The 22,913-nt window shown below is 62.9% G+C and overlaps 1 protein-coding gene across 1 annotated transcript; it reads left to right on the top strand.

Moving 5' to 3' along the window:
• The first annotated feature begins 712 nt into the window (after nucleotides 1-712).
• On the top strand, nucleotides 713-3,132 carry LOC128909247 (uncharacterized). The gene is made up of 2 exons (XM_054200655.1): nucleotides 713-803; nucleotides 1,319-3,132. The coding sequence occupies exon 2, from the start codon at nucleotides 1,451-1,453 to the stop codon at nucleotides 3,104-3,106; it is 1,656 nt and encodes a 551-aa protein (XP_054056630.1). The 5' UTR covers nucleotides 713-803; nucleotides 1,319-1,450; the 3' UTR covers nucleotides 3,107-3,132.
• Nucleotides 3,133-22,913: the final 19,781 nt, after the last annotated feature.

Raw genomic sequence — 22,913 nt, 5'->3', positions numbered from 1 at the left:
GCGTCGCTGAAACGTGGCCAACTCTGGCTGGGAACACATCAGCTATTTACCAGTGAGTGGCAAAGCGATGCAGCATTTTAGGACCGAGCGGGAAATAGAATCTGGTATTGAACTGGAACAGCAGCAGGACTTTTTTAAACGTGAAATAAATTACCGGGGCTGATCGGTGGTCGGGACACGGAGTTAACGGCTGGTGGGTGGGCAGGGATGTGGTGGGCAGGGAATGTGGACGGTGCTTTCGGCAAAGCGCCGTGGGATCCGTCCTGCCGGTGTGAACCTGGGCACGGTGCCTTTTTTTTGGGGGGGTTGGGGGCCTGCACAAAAAGCCGTGGCGTGGGGAGGGGGGCCGCGGGTGGAAGAGCGGTGATGGAGGGGGAGGCAACAACGCCGGGGGGGGGGGGGGGGGGGCTGCTGCGCGGATCCCCGCGTGGGGCCGCTTATAAACCCCCTCGATGGGGTGGGTTTGTAAATACAGACACCACCCCCCCACACACACACACACACCGCCCCCCCCCGTGGGGTCCCTTCGCCCCCCCGCTCCGCGGCGGCTGCCGCAGCTCCGAGCCGCCCCAGCCGGGCTGGCGGCAGCCGGGCGGAGGGGGGGGGGGGGGGGGGGGCGGCAGCGGCTCGTTCCTCCCCCCTCGGCTCCCCCCGTGGCGGGCAGGTCGCGGCGGGCGGGGGGGGGGGGGGGGGAGACCGGGGAGGAGCCGGGCCGGGGGCGCCGGGGCCGGGAGGCGGCCGGCAGCCGCCCTTCCTCCGCGCCGCCAGCGGGACCCAAACTTTCGCACCGAACTTTTATTCCGGTTTATTTTGTTGTTTGGGGATATTTTGCGTTGCGGTGGCGGTGGGGTTGTTTGGTTTTTTTTTTTTATTATTTTTTTTGTTGGTGTTGTTGGGTTTTGTTTTTTTTTTTTTTTTCCTTTCTCCGCGGCGGGAGGAGGCGGGCGGGCGGCGGGGGGGGGGAGCGTATGTGAGAGAGAGAGAGAGAGTGTGTGTGTGTGTGTGTGTAGGGGGGGGGGAGCGCTCCACAAACCCGCCCCCCGAGCCTGCGTGTCCGGCGGAGCCGCGGGATGAGCCGGGGGCGGCGATGAGCGCGGCGGGGCCGGGGGCGGCGGCGGCGGCGCCGCTCTCCCGCAAGCAGCGGCTGATGGCCGCGCTGGCGGCCGGCGAACCGGCGGCTGGCGGCCCCGGGGCTCCCCAAACCCCGGCGCCACCCCTCTGCTGCTTCATCTGCGGCGGCGGCATCAGCCGCGGCAAAGAGCTCAAGCTTCAAGTGCGACCCCCCCGCGACCACCGACCCTTCTTCCCCTTCCTCCAGCACCAGGAGCCGGCGCCCGGCGCCCGCGCCGTCTCGGCGGAGGGCTGCGCCTTGGTCTGCGCCGTCTGCCGCTGTTTCCTGGGCGAGCAGTGGGACTCCTTCGAGCGCAGCCGCACGCCGGTGGAGAAGCGCATGTACTGGCTCAAACGGCCCCATCAGTGCGAGGCGGCGGCGGCGGCGGCGGCGGCGGCGGGGGGAGCCGGGCTGCGGCGGGGGGCGACGGGCTGGGACCCCGCCGCGCCGCCGCGCCGCCCCGCCGGCCCGGAGGAGGAGGAGGAGGAGGAGGAAGAGGAGGAGGAGGAAGGGCCGGCAGCCGGCTCCGACCTCTCCGAGCTCTCCGACGCCGAACCCCTTTCCGAGCCCGAGGGGGCGGGCGGCGGGGCGCGGACCCCCCCGGCGGCGGCGGGCAAGCGGGGGCCGCCCTGCTGCTCCTCGGAGGACAGCGAGATCAACATCACCAGCGAGGAGGAGGAGGAGGAGGAGGAGGAAGGCAGCGAGCGGGCCGGTTGGGCGTCGGGCACCGCCTGCTACATCTGCGGCAGCCCCTTGTCACCCGCCACCCAGCACCGCGTCCACGTCCAGAAGCAGGAGAAGACCTCGCCGGCACCCTTCTTCCCCTTCCTCTGGCTGCACAGCCCTCCGCCGGGCGCCCAGCCCCTCTCGCCCGCCGGCAGCACCCTGGTGTGTCCCTGCTGCTTCGCCTCCCTCATGCAGCAGTGGCAAAGCTTCGAGCTGGCCAACGTGCCCGTGCTGCAGCGGCTCTACGTGGTGCCCCTCAACGCCGGTGCCATGCCCGCCAAGGGACGGCGAGGGCTGAAGGAGGATGGGGTGGGCGCCCCGCCGGCCCCCGAGGCTTGCTACCTCTGCGGGGAGGAGTGCGGCAAGGAGGCGAGACCGGTGGCGGCCAAGATCACCAACGGCAATGCGAAGAGCACCATGCATTTTCCCTTCCTCAGCCTCCTGCCGTGCCCGCCCAGTGCCAAGGGGCTGAACAAGCACTGGGAGGTGAGTAGCTGCCGCAAGTGCTTCGGGGTCCTGCAGGACCTGTGGGCCATGTACAGGGCCTGCCACAACGAGGAGCTCATCACCTCGGTCCAGAGCTTCCTGGGGAGGTACCACCAGGTCTTCTCCGCCGGTGACTCCAGCGGCCTGGCCGGCCACCCCGCAGTCAAGCCTGGTCCCACCTCCGTCTGCTACATCTGCGGGGCCGAGCTGGCAGCCGGCAAAGAGTTCCAGCTCAACGTCAACCCGCCGGGACGATTTGGGGAGAAGGAGCCCTTTTTTCCCTTCCTGACGGTCTACCCACCTGCCCCACGGGCCAGACCGGCCGACTCGACCGGGCTGGTGGCCACCTGCGTCCTCTGCTACCATGACCTGCTGGGGCAGTGGCTGCAGCACGAGGGCAGGAACTCCCACCACCCCAGCAGCGCCTGGTCCCGGCAATACAAAGTGGAGACCTTCGTCTGCTTCTTCTGCCGGCAGGAGAAGAAGCGATGCCTTGGATTAAAAGCGGTTCAAGTGGCCAGGCTCCCCGTCTTCCTCTACACCCTCCGCGTGGCCAACAGCTTGCTGGTGGATGACGGGAAGCAGCTGACCATCGGCGCTTGTGCCGAGTGCGGTGCCGTGGTCCTGGCTGGCAAGAGCATGACCCCGCCGGAGCTGCTGGTGGCGGCACCCCCGGCTCTCCTCCCCAAGGTAAGGCGGTTGGCCCGGACCCTGTCCCTCCCCTCCCAGCATTTCCCAGCTCCCATCGAGGAGGAGGAGGAGGAGGAGGAGGTGGAGCGGTGACATAGATGGATGCTCTCCTTTCGGGTCTGGTCCCTGGGGGCAAACGCTGATGGATGGGGTGCCTTTAGCAATGAACTTTTGGAGCTGTCAAGCTGCGAAGGAACAGATAAAAATCCTTCCAAGAGGTGGGGAGAGCCAAGACCTGTCCTGTTGCAGAAGCGTGTGTCTGTGTTACCGGCGCCTGCTCTCTCGCAGCCCTGTGCGAGGGAGGTGGGGGCCAGCATGGAGGAAATCCTGACCCGTGGAGGGTGATCGGAGGTGCCGGAGGGGAGGGGAGGGCTGGCCAGCCTGCCCTCCATGGCAGCATCCTTGGAGAGCTGGAAGGAGCGTGTGGCCTCCGCAGGAAACTTCCCAAGTTATCTCCAGTTTTATAAGGCGCCTTAATCAAAGGGTTTCCCCTCGGAGAAACCCCAGCCCTGGGGGTGGGCTGGTGTGTGGGCTTGGGGCTGGGCGCCCCCCACCTGTGCTGCTCTGGTTATCCTGCAGCGAGGGACCCCCAGGCAGCATCCCCCCACACCTCCAGCCCCCTGCGCCCCCCGAGCCACCGCCATGGAGCCCTGAAGGGCGTCATGGGTGTCATCGCCCGGGTGCTGCCGGTTTCCCAGGTTGCTCTTTCCTGCACCTCCCGCCGGGGCTGCACAGGGTGCTTCGGGGGCATCACCTAGAAAGCGGCACGGCAGAGCAAAAGTTTACTAGTCGCAAGCTTGCCGTTTCTCGCGGGATGGGGGAATAACTGCTTTTACCCCCAAATTCCCCGCTTGGAGGAGCGTGCTGGAGAGCCGCTGCTGTGTGTCTGCAAACCAGGCCCCAGGCCGGACTCCGTAAAATGCCAGCATCCTCCATCCCCGAGTTCGTTTTCAAAGCCTTTCGGCTCCGTTCATAGCCAGAACCCTGCGGCTCTCCGAAGCGCTGGCATTTTCTTTAGAAATGTAAACCAGCCCTTCCAAGACAGCGCTCCTTTTCTCTCTGGTCGCTCTCCCTTGGCTGGTTACAAATATAATTTGCCGTTCAGCCGTGCCGGTTCGTGAGCCTGGGGTGGGGGACGCTGCTTGGAAAGCCACCGGGCAAGGAGCTGTACAGACCAGAGGGTCGGGGCGTGTGGCACTGGCACGGAGAGTGCAGGATGGTGCAGGAGTTGGGTTTCCTCCAGAAACCATTGCTTTTGGGTGGTTTCTCCAGGCTCCATGAGCCCAAGCCGGACGTTCCCAACATCATCTCAGGTCATTCGTGGATGGAGATGATTTATTTTCAGGCTCGCCCGCGTGGGAGTCCGCTTCCAGCCACCGCCACTTGCCGTGTGCAGAGGGGTCTGAGACGGTGGAGACTTTCTGGATGTTGGAGCCGGTGCGGGGCTGCTTGGCTTGCGATGTCCGTGGGGTCATAGCCACGCTGTCCGTCTGTCCGTCCCCTGGTCTGTTGGCATTTGCAAGGTGCTGGAGCCCTGGCTGGCTGGTGGCCGTGGAGGGCTCGGAGTCAGGCGAGCATCCCGGGGGGGTGATGCTGGGGTGATGATGCTCCAGCAGAGCCCGGGTGGGTGCAGCTGGTGACGGGGGGCAGCATCCGCGTGTCCCCAGCTGGTGTTTCACTCTTCTGCCCCGTTAGTGTCCCTGGGCCACATCACAGGGACATTATGGACAGCAATTCTGTCCCAGCTTGGATACCAGCATTGGGTGCTTCCTGCAGGGTTTGTTAGTGCCCCCCCAGAGCCCGGCATTTCTCAGGCATGCCAGTCCTCGTCCCCCGCTGGCCCCAGCCCCAGACTCCCCCTTGGGCTCCTGCCTGCGGCCCCGTCTCCGACCCGAGCGGCTCTGAAAAGCTTTTGTGTGGGGTTATGAAAGGCGGAGGGGGAGGAGGAGGAGGACGCGGAGGGTGTCCTGGGGAAAGGATGCTATTCAGTTCCTCCCTCTTGTTCCTGCGTTTGCTAATGAGCAAATTAAGGGGCTGCTACAAGGGGCAGGGTGGCAGGAGGCAAGGCAGAGCTTTTCCACTGGGAAGCTGCCTGGGCGGGGGGGGCGGTAATGGCTGGTCCAGGGACCATTTTGCTTTGCCGGGCTCTGCCGTGTCCTGGTGGTGACTCTGGCTGGCCAGAAGGTCCTCTCGCCTTTTCGCTCCTCGTCTCCGCATACTTCCCATCAGGCGGAGACCTCGCAGATGTCAGGGTTATTTAAAACATGGCTTAATGCTTGGGTAGGGTGCTTGGCTAATTTAACCGTACCCTCGTTGGGCCACGCTGCCTGCTGGAAGTCACCCCCGGGGAGCCTTTCATTCTTGTGTGACACTCAGGTCCCCGTTAGATGGGACCAGGCAGGAGGGAATAAGCCCAAGGGATTAAAACCATCTCCCTGTTCCTTGCAGGAACTTGCTTTTCCACACACCCAGGATTGGCAACCCCCCTGCCACGTAGAGCTGGTGGCTTGCCGCTGTCTTGCTTGCAGGCGGTTGACCTACGTGGCCCAAAGTTTGAGGCACTAGATCATCACAAAAAAAAAATGCCACCAGATGCCCCCACATCCCCGTGTATTAGCAGGGCAGCAGAGCAGGATGGGGCTCAGGTCCTCTCTGTAACAGCTGGGAGGTGCTAACGAGGGAACCCCACACCTGAGGCTCATCAGGAGGGCGGAGGCTCCAGTATTTTAGGTGGGGTGGTGGCTCTGGTCTGGTTTGGTGTTGGGAAGCAGTGGGGCGGGTGATGCTCTGTGGAGGTGCGGTGGTGCTTGTGGTCCTGCCTGCTGCAGGAGGGTCTCCTGGAGGTAAGCTCTGCCTGGCGGAGGGGCTGCTGCAGAAACCTGGCTCTTGGTGGATTGTATGGGGTGGGTTTGGGTTCTCCCACCAGGAAAAAAAATGGCAGCGCTGAGCTTTGGTAAGGGTACGCTGGCAGGGGTGTCCTTTGGCATCCCACCCTTGGTCCCCTCCCAGGTGTGCAGATGCGTGCCGTGAGAATGCATACTCTTCCCAGCTGTGCCCCTTTGCAAGGGGGATCCGTGTGGGTCCATGCACCCGTTGGCGCAGGGCTCCTGCGTTTGGGGTGGCCGTGCTGCCGCCAGGTATGATGGCTCGTCCTCCTGATCCCGAGAAGCCTCTGGTGCATCCCACCACCGAGCCCCTGCCGCCGGCCGGGAGGAGCCGTCTCCCTGGGGTGCTGCGGGACAGGCAGCTGCTGGGAGCAGAGCAGGTGTTGGGGATGGTTGCTTCGGATAAACCATAAAATACCCAGGCTTGGGTGGCGTCCGGGGGTGATGCTGCCCCATGTCCCTGTCCGGCTGTGCCTGCTAAGGCCACCCCTCGAGCCCTCCTGCCCTCTCTAAGGGGGTGAAGGGCTGCATCCCCGGCGGTCCCAGGTCAACGGCTGCTTGTGCCCGGCCTGGTTGGCGTTTTCTGTGCTTACTCCGATCCCTTCTCTCTGCCAGCCCTGGGAAAAACTTCCCCAGCCTTTCCGACTCTTCCCATCTTCGCCTATCACCGCTCTTGCTGCAGTTGCGTACCTGTATAAGTGAGTCCTGTTGGTTGGTATTTTTGTTTGTTTGTGGTTTTTTGGGTTTTGTTTTGTTTTGTTTTTCTCCTGCATGCAACTTTTTTGCAAATACGCTCAGGTTCCCGGAAGGCTCTCAAATCCCACCGTGAGCTGTTTCTGTTTCGCTCGGGTGCCGCGTGATGCCGTGTGAAATTTGCGGCTGGCGCCCTCCCGCTCCTTGGGAGGACCCAGAACTTGCTGCTGTGTCTCCAGCCCTGTCCTCAGGCTGGTTTCTGAGCATCACCTGGTGTTTTCCGTGTCCCGTTCCTGCTTTGCTGTCCCGGCAATGGGACAACCAGGTCCCGTTGTGTGGGGCTGTGCCCGGCAGGCCACAGTCAGACTTGTGGGGCTGAGTCCGCTGCATTGATTGCGTTGATCCCCCCCAGCCCAGCTGGGGGTTTGGCCCCATTTTTCAGTTTACGAGCTCCAAAGGTCGCGCTGCGTTTCCAAAGCGCTACGTCGAGCTTCCAGCTGTCGGTGGGCATTTTCTTTCTGCCTTTTTTTAAAAAAGCTTTTGGGCAAACATCAAAAGAGTTGTTGCGTTCTCGACTAAACCTTGTCCCACGGATGCTGAGCTGTGGCAGAAACTCCCGGATGCCCTGAAAGCAAACCCAGGAGGTGGAGGGTGATGCCTGACCCTCCTCCAGCATTGCACCGGGCCGTATTCCCAGTTGAGGGTATGGATATTCGGGTGTATCGCAGCATGAAAAATAAGAACCCTATGCAGGAAGGGTCCCAGGTGGTGGCCAGGCAGGCAGGACCTCCGGCTCGTTTGCATCTCTTTATTAATTTTGAAGCCAACCAAACACCTTTTAGGGGATGGCAGTGTTTTGAGTGGCTGCACTTTCCCTGCCAAGTCGACGGCTCCTCTGTGCGTCCCCGGCCCGGGCTTCATGTGTGGGCTGCATCAGGCTTCTGTTTGTCCCTTAAACATAAGGGAGGAGCAGAACCGGTCTCATTCATCTCAATTTTTTGGCTTCCAGCTCGGGTTGGCTTTGGTGGTAATATCTGCGCTTGTGCCAATTTTTGCCATCACTAATTCTCGCCGATATAGAGCAGAATGAGGCCGAGGTATTTTAAGCCGACTGTATTGGGATAGACCTGGTTTGTTTGCAGCATATGTCTATGTAAAGATGTTGTTGGGTTTTTTGGTTTTTTTTAGCAAGGCTCGGGTTGTCTTTCAGCAAAGCAGCTTCCTCCGCAGCGCCTGCTGCGGCTGCCACCGACCCGCTCCGGCATTTTTCGGATGAGCTCTCCATCCCGGCACGGAGGTGGCAATATAATCGTGATATGACTTCATGTCTCGGGGCACGGCGTCCCGCGGGATCGTGTTCCCGGATGGCAAACAAAGAAACAACACGAGGAAAAATGTGCCGCTTGCCTTTTTTTTTTTTTTTTTATTTGCTGCCGATGAGGTCAGGGCGGGTTTGGTATGTACCCAGCCGGGCTGGAAACCTGCGCCCATCCATCCCTCCTCATCCTCACCCTCGGCTTAGGCTGGTTCAGAGTCACCCCGTGGGTTGGTGGCTCATCCCCCCCATGTCTCTAGCTGGGGGGGGACAGCAAAGGGGCTTTTTGCCTTGGCCAGGCTGACCTTGCTCTACCAGCTGTCCAAAATACCAGGGCTCCTGCGCCGCTGCCAGCCACCGTGTCCTCCAGACCTTGTGCTGACTCCACAGCTCACCAGCTGGCTGCTATATATTTATTTTTTATCCACTTCCCCCCCCCACCAACCCCGCCTCCGCCACCTCGCCCCTTGCCTTCTCTCTGCCTTTCCCAAAAGCAGCAGCGGGAGCCCGGCAGCCCGAGCGCTGCCTCTCTCCTGCGGGCACTTGCCAAAAAACGCTGGCCTCAAATGCGTACTGCCCAGGAAACCCTGCCTGCACCCCCCCCGAAATATCCCCCGCTGCAATATCCCCCCCCCCACCCCCGGCCCCTTTCCCGGGGTGAGGGACCGGCTTCGCTCTCATCCCCTGCGATGAAAACGCTTTCGCAACCGCTGAAGCATCTCGCAGCAGCCTCCCTGTCTGCGCCTCGCGCGAAGCCCCGGCCAAGTCGGGAGATGGAGTAGAGGGATGGACGGACGGCTCTGGCTGTGGCGGACGGACAGATGTTTTGTCCAGATACTTGGCCTTTCTCGGCCGTCCGGGAAGCACGGTCGCGGAGGGCAGCCCGGGATGCTCTTTGGCCGCTTCCCAGCGAGGAGGAACCTCCCCGCAGTAGCAGCGTGGGCGCCTGGTTTTGCAACCCCGGCGGTGATGGCAGGAGACGGCTTTTCACCGACCTCTGCCCCCCCGCTGCACCAGCGGGGTCCTGTGCCAACACCCCCGCCGCCATCATCTTCCTCGGGGGCTGAGCAGGGGCCAAGGAGCTTGTCTCCATCTCCTGAGCAGGCTTTGGGGACCCGTGAGGTTTTGGGGACAGCCTGGGTGCAGAGCCCAGCTGGTTTGCCGGGAGCCCGTTTGCACCTCGCTGGCTGTGATGGGTGCCTGCAGCACCCTGGGTCTGTGCCTGGGCTTTTTTTTTGGGGGGGTGTGGGTGGTCTGCTCGCTCCCTGTCAGCACCTTTGGCATTTGCTCCTCTGAGGAGGATGCTCCCTGGGGCTCCTTGGCTCCCCAGGAAGGGCCATTGGCCAAATAGCTCCTGTTGGTCCCATGCTGCTGGGCAGCATCTGGCCAGATGTTGCCCCTTTCTCCCTGCAGCAAAAGACCTGTGCCACGCACTGGGGTCCTGGGCTTGAAGGGATGGCGTGGACATGTCCCTCTGGTGTGTCGGGGTGGACACGCTGCCCTCCTTGGGGACTGCCAGGTCTTAGGGTGGACCTTGCAGAGGCAAATCTGGGAGGGTGGTGGGGCAGGAGCATCCCGGTGCGTGGGGAGCAGGGTGGGGGCTGAAGGTGGAAGAAGGGGTCGGCTCCTGTTTTTGCTCCGGGAGGAGGAGGAGGGCATTATCTGGGTGCACTTCGCAGCCTGGCATGATCATGACGCTGCTTCTCCCTCTATTTTCTGTATTTTCCTCCCCGGCCTTCCACGTTAGTGCGAGTGCTGCTGGGCTTTAGTAGCTCTCAGGAGACTGAAATCATCTGTTTACCCGTGGAGCTGGCGTGTTCGGAACAGCAGCTGCCCCGGCTTTCCTTCTCCAACCTGCCGGCCCGACGCGAGGTGCCTGTGCCGAGCCTGCCGTGACCCGCACCGGGGCAGGGCGAGCCCTGCAGCCACCCTGGGCCACCTCGCACAGCATGTCGGGGGCACGTGCAGAACGGGGCTGGGGGTGTCCGTGCCATCATGCCGCAGAACTGCCGAGATGCTGTTTCGGTGCCTATACACGAGCATCGGTGCTGGATGGGCCGTTCCCGGTTGCAGCGTGGACCCGCCGTGGGATTTACCGGGGGTTATTCAAGCCCTTGCACACAAACTCAGGAAATGGCCGTCTGGCCCCGGTGCTGCCTCTTCCCGCCGGCTTCCGGCAGGTCCGGCCACGGCGTCGCCCGCCCCGCTACCCGGGGAGAGCAGGGTGCTGCCCTGGCGGGCAGGGGTGAGCGGCAGGGTGATGGGTCTTGGGGCTGGCTTCGACAGGGGGAGCGCGGGGAGGGTCCCGGCACCCCCGGTGAGGGATGCGGAGGGGGACAGGAGGGATCGCGGGGACCGGTTTGCATCCCGTGCTCTCTCCCAGTGAATTTCTGTCTTCTAGTTTAGAGCTAAACCAAGGCTGAGCGCCCGCTGGGGTGCAAGGGGAGGTCATTAGGGGAGGCGGGTGGGTGGTGGTGACCCTGCAGCCGGTAGCGCCCCCCCGCTTTGCCGTGGGGACGGGCAGCTGTGGCCGGAGGGCAGGAGGGTGGTGGCGGTTTCCAGGCAGGGAGGATGCCAGGGTCAACCCAGTACAGAGTCTGGGCTGTTCCTTGGGCTGCGTGTCCCTCCGTGACCCTCCTCAAGGACGTGTCCTGGCACGTGTGTCCCTGGCACCTGCTGCTTTTGGGGCTGGGGGGCATCTTGCCCCTTCGAGTCCCAGCCGGGGCTGGGTGCCTGTCCCTGCGGGTCCCACCACACCCCCTGGCACAGCCCAGGCTCCGCTGCAGCCCTGTGTTGGGTGGTTTCCCCCATTGAGCCCCCCCCAAATGGTTTTGAATGTTCCCCCCTGGCTTTGCCCCCTCCTTGCGCATCAGCTGGTGGCTTGGAGTGGGTGTGGGGGGGGGGGGGGCCACCAGCAGCCACCTCGGTCCCCAAGGAGCCGGACACGAGGACACTGCGGTCGCTGGCAGGGACCTTGGAGCAGGGAACGTTTTGGTGACAGCCAAGGCGTCAGCCTCTGGCTCGGCGGTCTGCAGCCACAGCGGGGCGGACAGACCCGGGGAGGGAGGGAGGGACGGACAGACGGGTGGACAGACAGACAGACAGGCAGCTGCGCAAGGCGTCTCGGGGGGCCACGTGCGGGATGTGGGGCGAGCAGCAAATTGCCACCGTCACCTCCCATCTGCCTGCAGCATGTTTCTGGAAGCGGGCTGACTTCAGTCGGCCGTGAAGCTTTTCATCGGGTGATGATCAAGTGCTAGTGATTTCAGTTATTACCCTGGCCAGGAATAAAAAAAAAAAAAAATAAAATATATATATATATGTATGTATGTCTCCCGCCCTCCCTCCTTGTCTTCACTGCTAAAACAGCTGCATTTTCTTCTCTCCATCTCTCCCCCCCCCCCACCCCCTGGCTCCTCGGAGCAGGCAGCGTGAGTTATCCCGAAGTGAAAACACGGCGAAGACAAGGCCCTTCAGTTTTCCCGGGAGGTAACGGTGCCAAGGTCAACCCGGCGTGGGGACGGGGCCCCGGCTGCCGCCCTGGCCCCGGGGGCGAGGGTGCCACCCCGGGGGGCTTGGCGTGCCCCGGGGATGGCGGGGGGGAAGCCGCCTCTCCCTCCCGCCGGCAGACAGAGTCCAGATGCCCTGGCTGCCGCGTCCCTGGAGGGGGGAGATGAATTCACTCCTGCCGTCTTCTGTTTTCAGGCCAGAACATCTGCACAGTAACTGGGAAATCTGGGCTTTCTCCTGCTTCTCGGCCAGGTCCTGTCAGCCCTTTCCTCTTCCAGAAAGGGCTTTGGTGGTTGGTTGGTTGTTTGGGGTTTTTTTTTTGTTGTTTTGGTTTTGGTCGCCCCCCCCGCCATATCTTTCCCTCTGTCGCTTGTGCCGCATAACCTGCTCCCTGCCATGTATCCTGTCGGGGCCGTGCCTGGATTTTACTCCATGCAGCTGCTGCAAACCTGGAGCACAGCCGGGTGGCTTTTGGGGGACCCCACCCCATCCCCCCCCCATCTCAGCCACCCCCCGAGCGGTTGGTCGGGGACTCCCCTGGGAGAAGGTTTTCCCCCGGGGCTGTCCCCAGGCTGGGCGGCTGGTGGCACGGGGACGCACTGGGGCACGCAAGCTGCTACATCACTTAATTTATTCCAGCCGTTCTTCCGATTTTGTGATTCGATCAAAAGCTGATGAAATCAGCTTTTGCTGATGCCCCCATCCTTGTGCTCCCAGGACTGATCCTGCGCCCCCGGAGCCCAGGCGCTGCTTGGGACTGTACCAACCCCCTTTGCTCCGTCCCGAGAGGTTGCCCTGGGAAACATGCAGGGCTGTGGCGGGGGGGTGGGAGGGTGTCCCAATTCCCTCCACATCTCCCCGTTATTTCCAGCAGCGAGGAGCTTGGCGAGGCTGGCCCCGGGCTGGCTCTTGGCTTGGCAGCATCCCACCAGGGTGAGGTTTCTTCTGGAGCCCTGCTGCTGGCTCGGGCTCCTGGCAGGGCTGAGCTGGGATGCTGGGCATCCCGGGCACCTCCTCTTCCTCACTGCTGCTTCCACAACGCCATGGGGACCCTCAGCGATGCGTTGCGCCGATATTTGTCGCTCTCGAGGAGGAGGAAATCCTGCTGCATCCCTGTGTCCTTCCTCCCCTCCCTGTGCGTGGACAACCCTTGCTCTCAGCACCCTGACCTTCCTGCATCCTGGGGTCCGGCGAGCCCTAACCCCTCTCCATCCTTTATCGTACCCCCTTCTCCTTCGTGCACGATGTTTTCCTCCATCTTTGCTCACTTCTTTGTCCCTTTGCTGTGTTTTTCCCCCCGCCCCTGCTTGCTGCCCTATTTCTGGCCGCGCTGGCCCCGTGCCCGGCGCCCTCCGTTCGGAACGGAAGGAAGGGCTCCGGGGGAAGGAGGGCAAAGCCCGGGTGATGCCAGCGGAGGTTTGACCCTGGCTTGGAGAAAGGGCCGACTGATCAGAGGGCGTTTGAGGCCAGGGATGTGGTGGGTGCCGTCTCCCTGGTGGGTCCCCACATGCGGAGCTGGTGGCTGGGTGGTGGCCGGGGCAGCCCAGGGTGAGCTGGGCTCTTCCAGCACCCAAAGAGGCGGTGGAGGAGGGAGATGCCACCCCTCTCTTGGCACTTTGGGGACCTTGGGGCAAGTGCCTAAATATTCAGGCGGCGCTGCCTCCCCTTGGGTTTCGTGGGAGAGAGGGAAACCCTTGGGACAGAGCAATTTCTGGTGGGCTTGAGGGCCAGCAGACTGCCTGGAGGCGATGGCCGGGCAGGATGGCCGGCAGCAGGGCACCCCTGGGCACCTGGATGTGACGTGCACCCGGTGTCCCCGTCCTGGGGCCAGCCACGTGGTGCTGGCTTCGCAGCTGCTATTTCTGGCCCGTCCGTGGCCTTCGTGCCGCGGTCCCCAGCGCTGGGACAGGCAGGGTCCCGCTGCCGGCAGCTGCTGCCCTTTTCCTTCCCTCGGACCCGAGGGATGGATGGGGATGGGACGAGGAATCCCTCCCTGACGCGGGCAGCGATGGAGAAGCTCAAGAGCTCTTGGGATCTCCCCCCTCAGCCCTGTTTTCCCCCCGTTTAAACCCGGCATACGTCTCTGTTTGGTGGGCGGCTGTAAAAATAGCACTTGGTTTGAGTTAGGAGGGTGGCGGGGAAGGGCTGGGAGGGGGCCGGGGTGCGGGGGGGGAGGTCCGGTTTCTCCCTTTCCTGGAGGAATTAGGGAGGCCACATGCTGCCAGCAGTGTTTGGCTGGTAGAGGCAAGCGGAGGCTCCGAGGAGGCGAGCAGGCGTCCGCACAGATGGAAATTTGATCACCCACGGCTCAACAGATTGTTTGATTTATTTTAAAATCAAGCAGATGGCTGCAACAGGAGTTTGTTTAAGTTCAGCTCCGAGCTGGGCCAACGGCCAGGATACTCGGGGGTAGGCGTGCCAAAAAATGTTCAATGACTTTGGTCATCACCCACCTCTCCTCCTCCTCCCCTCTCCCTCGCTCCAGCGCACACACCCCGGCTCCCCCTCTTATCGCATCCTCGCCTTCATCTCTTGGCTCTAGCATCTCGCTTTGTCTCTCCTGGGCGGGCGGGCGCGCAAGCTCGCCCTCCGCTTTTCCTCCCCGACAGGCTCGGGGAGGGTTTAACTCTTCCCCATCCATCCCCTTGCCCCGGCTTTGTTGTACCGTGGGGGTGCAAGGAGGGCCCCCCCGAATAGAGAGTGGGGAAAGCCCCTTTGCTAGGCTCCCTCCTCGTCTCCTCCTTCTCTGGGTCTGACTTGGGGTGCGGAGCTGGGAGGAATGGAGGGGTGAGTGTCCCGGCTGGGTGACCAGAGGGATGCTGTGACCCGTGTGGCCATCCCGCCGTGTTGGGGAGGGGGTGGATGGGTCCTGGTGTCCCCCCATCCTGCCCCGAATTGGTGGCGGCCTGAATGGAGACAGGGTCCCAGCAGCGTGTGACACTGCTGGATTGGGGGGGGGGGGGGGCGTTGAGTGCTTGGCCTGGGTCCCCTGTCTTGGGGTGGGAGGGGCGACCTGGGGATGGAGAAGAGACCCTTGATGCAGCACGTGGTGGCTCTGGATGCGTTTCTGGCCTTGCCGCCATATGACCGGCAGGGAAGGGGCTGGAGGAGCCGGTGGGAAGCAGCCTGGGATGTGCTAAACTGTCGTAGACGGGGCAGGGGAGGCTGTGCTCGGGGCTTTAAATAGCTCCGCGCCACCGGGCTGGCTCTGTGTGGGGGGTCTGGCCACCCCGCGGCATCACGGGGTCCCCAGCACACGTGGCCATGTCCCCTCATCCTGCCAAGGGGCATCTTGGACGCTCTCTGTAGCAGGGGCAAGGAGCTCTCTGCGTCTCCTGGGGTGAGCAAGTAGGATGCTCCAGGAGCACCGGGCATCCTGCTCCTGTTGCTTGGTGGCCTCGGGATGTCCCTTTGCCCGGTGCCAGCCCCACACACCTCCCGGCACGGCGGCAGGTTTGGCGCACGCCTTCGCACTGCGGGTTTTCACGCTGGGGAATCGCCCGTCATCCCGTTTCTAGGAGCAGGGCGGTGGGACGGGGCTTTTCCCCGGCATCCGACCCCTCTCCGCAGCGGGGCTGGGGGCTGCAGGTCCCGCTGGGGAGAGGGGCTGGGGCTGGAAGGGGTTAAGGCAGGCGAAGGAAAACAAGAGTGCTGCAGGGCCTGGGTGGCTGACAAGCCAAACAACTGTTTTTGACTCACTGTTGCTGCTTTGCCAAGTGCAATTGCTTCCACATTCCCATCCCCTGGCTGGAGGGGCGCGGGGAGACGTTGGCTTTTCGCGGTCGGGAGGGGAAGGGGGATGCCGGGGGGGAGCGGCAGCGGGAAGGGCTGGCTCCACACCGCTTTTTCTCGGCTCTTCTCTCTTTTATTCCCCTCCCTGTCGAGTGGCGGGAAGGGGCAGGGGGTGATGATGCTGGTGGGGGGGGGATGATAGGGGGGGATGATGCTGCCAGGGTCGCTCGTGCCAACTCCTGGTGGAGCATCCCTTCTGCCAAGCCCCAAAGGTGGAAGAGGGAATGGGGGAGGAGGGGCTGAAATGCACCCCCAGGGGTGGGCTGCCCTGCTTTCCCTTGCTGTTTGTCTGCAGGGGGGGGCCCTGAAAGGAGGTTCCTTCCCTGCCCGGGGGTGCTGAAAGGTGTTGGGGGGTGGCAGCATCCCTTGTCCCCCTCTCCAGCTCCTGTTCCCTTTCCCGCAGCAGCCAGGGATGGAGCCCCGCATCCTTGATGTTCCTATTGCAGCCCCCCCCCCCCAACACCATCGGGATGGCAAGTGACCCCGTTGCAACCCCACTCGGAGGTGTGGGGTCTCATGTGGGGCTGGGCCCCCCACCGTGCCTGGCTGGGGCAGCGAACCGAGTGTGCTGGGGGGGGGACACAAATCTGCCAGCGGGGTTTTGGGGCGGGGGGGGGGAATGTAGTAAAATCCCCAGGCCTCTGAGTGCTGGTGCCGTTGCGTTGCAGGCAGCAAGAAATAAGCCCTTGGAGCAGAGGCTGGGTAGTTACAGTGAGGATTTGAGCTGCTCTGGGTCGCTGCTTTGTGGAGTTAATTATCTTCTGAGTCTGTGTTTTTTGGTGGTGCTTTTTTTTTTTTTTTAATTTTTTTTTTTTTTTTGTTCCTTGGGATTATTTCTTGGCAAACGAGGCGTCGTTTTAAAGCACTGAGCTCTGCTCCCTCTGAACTCCTGGCTGCGAAGTGGTATGTAGGAGATCCTGGTCTTAAAAAAAATAAATAAAAAAAAAAACAACCAACAAGCAAAAACGCACCCTCAAAAAAGTCCCCGCTGCCTTTGCAGTGCTGATATGGGGTCTGGGGCAGCCTGGGAAGATTTTGGGTGTGTTCCTGGAGTTGGTATCTTGGGGGGAGCTGGAGCAGCAACCTCCCACAGGGTCTCTGGTGCGGCACATCCCTCCCTGGCACGCTGGGCTGGAGCGTGGTGCTTCTCCGGGAGCACGGAGCAGCACCCAGCTGGCTGGGAGCGACCACGCTGCCGAGGGGCTGGCGGCAGGGGAGGATGCGGAGATCCCCTGGGAGCAGCATCTGGGGGGAGCGCTCGGTCCCTGCAGGCCTGGGGGCAGTTTGGTCCCCCCCTCCTGCAAAGTCCAGCCTGGATTGGGGTGCCTGGAAGGAAGGCTCCAGCCTTTGGGAAGGCGTGAGGGTGTGCTGCGAGCCGTCCCTCAGGCGAGGAGGGGGTTTGTAGGGCGCCTTGGCTGATGGCAGTATCCCCCGGTGGGATGCTGCAGGGTTGGGACATCGTTCCGGCATGGCGTCCCCCTCTCCCTGGGGCTCAGCAGCCGCCTCTCCCCCCTTTGCAGAGGCCGTTTCCCCCCTCCCGGCTGCGGTGGGGGTCCGTGTGTGCCGGGGGAGCCGGGGTTGCGGTGCAGGGGAGCTCGCCTGGATGCTGTCAGCCGCACGGGATAAACACGGTCCCCCGATGGGAGGGAAGGCAAATGTATGCCTGGCTCCTGATCCAGCCCCAGAGCCGCTCCTATGGGATGCGACATTTCGGAGCGACTCCTGTGGCTCCTGCTGCTGGTACCTGTTTAATCTCAGCCTTGTGTGCTGAAACTCCGGGGAACGGACGCAGCGGCAACCTTCGGGCGCTGCAGAGCGGGAGCTGGCAGCGATGGAGGTCAGGAGGAAAATCCCTGCCCTGTTAGTGCTGCAGGAAAGACTTTGCCTGAAATATCCTGCATCTGTTGGGGATGCGGGAGAGCCGGCTCGTGCTCCGGTCCGGCGGCCGTGATGTTACACCACTGCGGTAGACACGCTATCCGTCATCCTTGGACCAGGAAGGATGCCTGGCCAACCTCTGCTTGCACCCCACGCGCATCCACACTGCACCGCGGGGTTCATCCCCGCTGCGCCCATCACCCTGGCATCGGGTCACCTGAGGCAAATCCTCCAAACTGCCCGGTGAGGATTTTGCGAGGGAAGCAAAAGGCCCTCCTGGTGCTCCCCAACCGCAAGTGGCAGGGGATGCCCGCGTCCCCCTTGTTGGACACCTTGTCAGCTCCTAATCCGGACATGAGAAGGCAATTAGGGGCCGGGATCCCCTTTCGGAGGCAGCAGATGGGGTGCGGCGACGCGCCGTGGGGCTGGGGAGCAGCGGCGGAGGGGCCGGCGCGCAGCGGCTCTGCCTCCTAATGTGTTTGCAAATCCTCACCAGCTGAGGGGATTAAAGCCGGCATCTGGCTCGCTTTATAATATTAAAACAAAGGGAGTTGTAGGCGCCATGATCGGGGGCAGGCGAGGGAGGGAGGGAGAGCGGCGGGAGGGAGGGGGGGGGCCCGCCGCTCTGCTTGCTGTGCTGGGAAAGTCTGCAGGAATCCCTCCCCCCTACCACCTCCTTCCCAAGCCCTTCCCGGGAGGTTTTCCCTAGGGAATAAAACACCGTGGCGGGGGTGTCCTCACCCTGCTGTCCCCGCGGGGCTGCGCAGCCCGTCTTGCACCCCCTTGGGATGAAGGGCAGCGCCGGGGATGCTGGAGGCGGGTGGGCTGTGGGTTGCTTTTATTTTATTTATTTTTTTTTATTTTTTTTTTTTTGCGGGGGGGCTGGGGGTGGTGGCGGCGGTTTATATCTGCTTTTTTCCACCCCGTTGCGCTGTTCTGGAAGCGGCAAGAATTCAGGAAGCCGGCGCGCGGCGAGTGCCAAGTCAGGCTGTACCGCAGCCAAGCCCCTGCTTGTTTTCTCGTCTTGCTGGAGCCAGTAAGTGACCTTATTAGCTTAGGGGGCAGCTGCCTTATTAACACACATCTGGCGGCGAGGAGGCCGCATAGTCCCTATATTGTCTCCCTGCCTGCTCCTAACCCGGCGGTACCTTGCTGGGGGGGCTCGTTCCCCAGTTTCTGGCACACGCGGCCTCCCCCCCCACCAGTATCAGGGCTGGCACCCGGCAGCCCCACTTCCCCCATGCAGCAGGGCGTAAACCCCGGGGGGTTTATGCCGGGGGTGGGGGGGGACACACACCAGGATTAGGCAGATGGGGCTTTGGGTCTTTTGAAGATTATAATTTAAGATTATAATCTGTGCAAATTTATAATATGCAAGGCGGGGGGGGGAGTCTGGAGACGGGGGGGGGCAGTGCGGGAGCTGTGCTGTGGCATTCCCGTGGATGCCGCCACATCTCCCACAGCCGCTTCCTTCTTTCCTGTGGGGCAGGCTCTGCTTTTTGGGGTGCAGCATCGTCCTTCAGGACGAGGGATTATTCCAAAGGGGCTGGACCACCCATGCAGCATCCTCACATCCCTGCCAGCAGCCAGGGTGGGCACTGGGATTTCCCTCCGGCGTGCGGCGGGGATCAGCGTCGGAGCATCCTGCAGCGATGAGGGCCTCCGGAGCACTGACTTCGGGGTTTTTCCAATGGATTTGGCGCTCAAAGGGGGCAGGTTTCCAAAGGGGTGCAAACTGGGAGGCTCCTGCTTTGCCAGGATGGGGAGCCAGGGGCTTTGCCACGTGCCACATCGTCCCAAGCTCTGCTCCAGGCTGTCCCGGTGGGTGCACATCCCACCCACAGCCGCCCATCATCCCCAGCACCCCGTGCTTCCTCTCCCTGGCTATAATTAGAGCCGAGCCGGAGGGGGCCCCCGCACCGCATCGCCCCGGCGCTGCGCATCCCGGGGGAGCGAGGGGGAGCCGGGATGGGGCGGGAGCCGGGGCGCTGGGCTCCTGCCCGTGCCTCCGCCGCGCAGGGATGCCCTTTGTCCTTCTTGGCGTGCGGGGGAACTCGGCAGCTCTTGGCTTCTCCCTCCTGTTTTGGAAATTCAAAACATTTACAGGGCGGCCCACTCGCGCCCTGCCTGCCACGGAGCGAGGCACTTGGCTGACTCCTCTGCTTTCCTTGGCTGCTTCTCCCTTGCGTTCACGCTCGGGGGGGGGGGGGGGCTTTTCTCCGCCCCCTCCCCCCTTTTTTTCTTTTTTCTTTGATTTTTTTTTTTTTTTTTTTTCCCCTGTGGTATAAACTTGAAAAAACGCCACCAGCCCGCAGGAAAGGCCGTCAAGGTTGACGGGTGGTAGAGCCCAGGGCAAGCGTGGCGATGCCAGCGCCGGTGCCCCTCGTGCTGACCTTGCTCTCCGCCGGGAAGGGCAGCCGTGCCGGGCAGCCGGAGCAGCCCCGCGCTGCACCAGTGCTAATGAGCTCTGCCTGAGCAGAAGGATTAATTAGCTACTGGGAGGGGGAGGGCATCCTGCTGCGGTGACTCCGGTGCTGCTGGGTGCAGGCGCCCAGCCTCGCACGGCACGGTGCCCGGTGCTGCGGCATCGCCGGCACTTTTGCCGGGAGGATGCTCTGAAAGGAGCCTGCGGTTCTTCCTGGGGCAAACACCATGGGGAGAGGAAACCCCCAAGCGAGCCAGCACCGTGCTGGGAAGCCATGAGAGCCACCGCTCACCTGGGCCCCTGCCCTCTTTTTTCCAGCTTTTTTTTTTTTTTTTAAAAAAAAAAAAAAGCCTTGTGGATTAATGGGAGATAAGGGTGGGATCTGGATGTGGCAGGAGTGCTTGAATATGTCCTGTGGGGTCTAAAATGATGCTAATGGGGACGAGGTGGCAGCTGGCTTGGAGCTGGGCAGGGGCAGGGGCTGGGGGCTCAGCCCTGGCCCCGCTTCTCCTGCAGCGGGGCCAAAATCTGAAGTGCTTAAGGATGCTCAGGAGCGTTGTGATGGGGGCTGTCATCCTCCTGTCCCTGGGAGGAGGACACCAGACCTGGTTTGGGGCTTTTGGCATCCCATTTATCTGCAGAGAGGCTTTGGGGGTGGCCGTGGGGCTGCTCTGTGCCCCGTCCTCTCACCAGGCAGGGATGTGGTACCCCTGTCCCCTCCAGCACGCAGGAGAGCGAGGCACGGGGTGGCGGGGGGGGAACAGAGAGACGAGCAGGGACATCGTGTCGAGGCCGGGAAGGTCGTGAGGACGCGGAGCTTGAACTTGAATTAGATGGTAATTGCAACGTGCCTAATTACAGGGAAAGAGCAAATCACTTCGGTGCTTCATAAAGTGTCTGACACGGAATAACGAGGATAATTAGCAATCAGACGGGAAGCTGCTACCTCCCCGCTCACGCGCCGTCCCCCGAAAGCCCCGGAGAGCCCCGCTCCCCCTCCTGCCTTGAGGGGGGGGCCCCGCTCTGCAAAGCATCTGCCCCCCCATGCAGGGTGGATGCACTGCTTTTGCACCCCACCTTCCCCCCCCCCCCAATTCCCGCCCCCCATCGTGGGATATCTGCCCTCCCTGGGGCATCACCCGTGCTGGTGGCCGTGTCCCCTCCCCCGGGGGGGGGGGGGGGGTCGGTGGTTCTGGTGTCCCCGCAGGGGTGTGCGTCCAGCCGTGCTGTGCGCGGTGCCGGCGGTGCATTAATGCTGGCTGACGCTAGAGCGCACCAGAAGCATGCCGTGGCACCCTCCCGGGGACACGGCACCCGGCAGGGCCACCTGCCCCGGCCACCTGCCCACGGGCACCCCGGGGTGGCCCCGGAGGCACCCGTTTGCCGCCCCGCTGGGGACCCCGGCTGCCCTCGGTGGCCGCAGGGGGACATCGTTAGCGGATGTCGGGGATGTGGATTGATGCTTTGCCGCCGGGAAACGGGGAGGGATGTGGCGCCCCAAAAAACACCCCTGTCCTCCCGGCCCGGCCAGCATCACCCGCAGGGGACCGGGAGGGAGGGCAAGGAGCGTCCGGTTCCCAATTAGCTGCACCTTTTAATGATGCTGTGGTTGGTTTAGAGAGCGCATTCCCCCTCAGGGAGAGGGTGTGCTGTGCTGGGGGGGCTCATCCCGAACCTCCTGTGCCCCCAGCCCAGAGCACAGGGGATGGAGGAGCATCCGCTGTGCAGCATTGCCCCAGGCAGGGGTTCATCCCGCTGCCTCCAACACCCCCCCCCCCAGCGTCCCCCTCCTGCCCCCCTCATGTGAATCCTGTCCCCTCCTGCCTCCCACCCGGGGAGGACTGGCTGCAGGTGACAGGCACTCGAAGGCTGAGGAATAACCTCCCTCCTGGGCACAAAGGCACCTTCCAGCCCCGATATGCCCCCGGTCGGGGGGTGTTAGGCTGCTTTGGTGGCTTTGCTCTCGCCTTGCTCCTGTCCCCGGCCACCGCACGGTCTGTCCCCCCTAGGGACCATCCCTCTTCCCCTTTCTTGGCACCTCCAGGGAATCCTGCAGCGGATCCTAGCACGGTTTTCAGACTGGTCCCGCCGATGGGGTTGCAGAGAGGGCTGGGCATGCCGGCAGTATCATGGGGACGAGTGTGTGTGTCCCCGGGTGCCAGGGCAGGGTGGAGGTCACCCTTCTCAGCCCGTCCTCCTCCGTGCACGTCTCCTTGCCGTCTCTCCTCCTGTTTTTTTTTTTTCCCCCTTCTTTGAGCAGCTGTTCTCTAATAAGCTGTTAATGATGATACAGTAAGTAGAAGCGGAGAGTCCTGCGGGAGCTGCCACGATTTGTGTAATTGGTCTCAGAGGAGACAAAAGTATCTAATATTTACATGCCGGTATTAGTCCCCTGGGAGCGCTGTCTGGGCTGGCACGGGGAAGGCAGCTCCCAGCCTCAACCTGTCTGCTCCCAGCTGATGGATCGTCAGATCTCTAATGTATGGAAATTGCTGTGCTGCAGCAGGGAGGGCGGCTGGGGTGTGTGTGTGTGTGTCCGTCCCTGTGCCACGCTGCAAGCCGGGTGCGGGCGACCCCCCCGCCGAGAGCTCAGGGACAGCCGTGTGGCTTGGTACCCAGCCGGTTTATGGGAGCGGCGGGGTTTGGCTGAGCTGCTTCCAGAGGGCAGAGGGAAGATGCTCCGGTGCGGGACGGAGGCACCAGAGCATCTGGGACGGGGCTCCCCAGGGTGGGTTTACGAGGGCTTTGGCCGGGCTCACGAAGCGCAAACAGGTTCCCAAGCTAGCCGGTGGGCATCTGGAGCAAGGAGCGGGAGCTGGAGAGGGGTGCTCGCAGTCTGGCCGCCAAGCACCCTCTTCCTTGTGCCAGTGGGTGGGGTGGCTTGGGCCGTGTCCTCCGGGAGGTGTGCCAGAGTTCCCAGATGGGCAGGTTTGGAGGCAGCGCTGGCGTTGTGCTCCCCGCCGGCCAGGTGAGCCGTGGGGCTGGGCGGCTGCCGGTAAAACGGCCTGTAGCATTCCTGCCTGCAGCTGGTGAGGCCTTAATGGCAGGGGAAACTGAGGCACAGCAGGGCTGGGGAGCAGCCTGCCCTCCCTCCCAGCAGCCCTGACCTTGCTGGGGTCTTGCCCTGGGCTCCATCCTGCACTACAGCAGGGACAGGGTGCCTGTCGGGGCTGTGCCTGTCGGGTCTTTGCGCTAGCCCCTGAGCGCGGTGTGTGCCCAAGGCTTTGGGGCTGTCCCCTCTTGCCAGGGGTCAGTCACTGGCTGGGTTTGCCCTGGTGTCGCTGCCGCTGAGACAAGCTGTCCCGGGATGCCGAGGCCGTGCTCGCTCCGGTGCCCTCGTTCCTGCACCCCCAAACCTGCCAGAGGCCCCCGAGGGGAGGGATGCCAGCGGGAGGGGGGTGG

The sequence above is a fragment of the Rissa tridactyla genome, chromosome 4 (assembly GCF_028500815.1).
Source record: "Rissa tridactyla isolate bRisTri1 chromosome 4, bRisTri1.patW.cur.20221130, whole genome shotgun sequence".
In the NCBI taxonomy this organism is placed as follows: domain Eukaryota; kingdom Metazoa; phylum Chordata; class Aves; order Charadriiformes; family Laridae; genus Rissa; species Rissa tridactyla.
This window is presented reverse-complemented; position numbering and strand designations above follow the sequence as displayed.

Coding starts and splice junctions, on each gene's coding strand:
- LOC128909247 (XM_054200655.1), top strand. CDS start 1,451: ATGTACTGGCTCAAACGGCCCCATCAGTGCGAGGCGGCGGCGGCGGCG.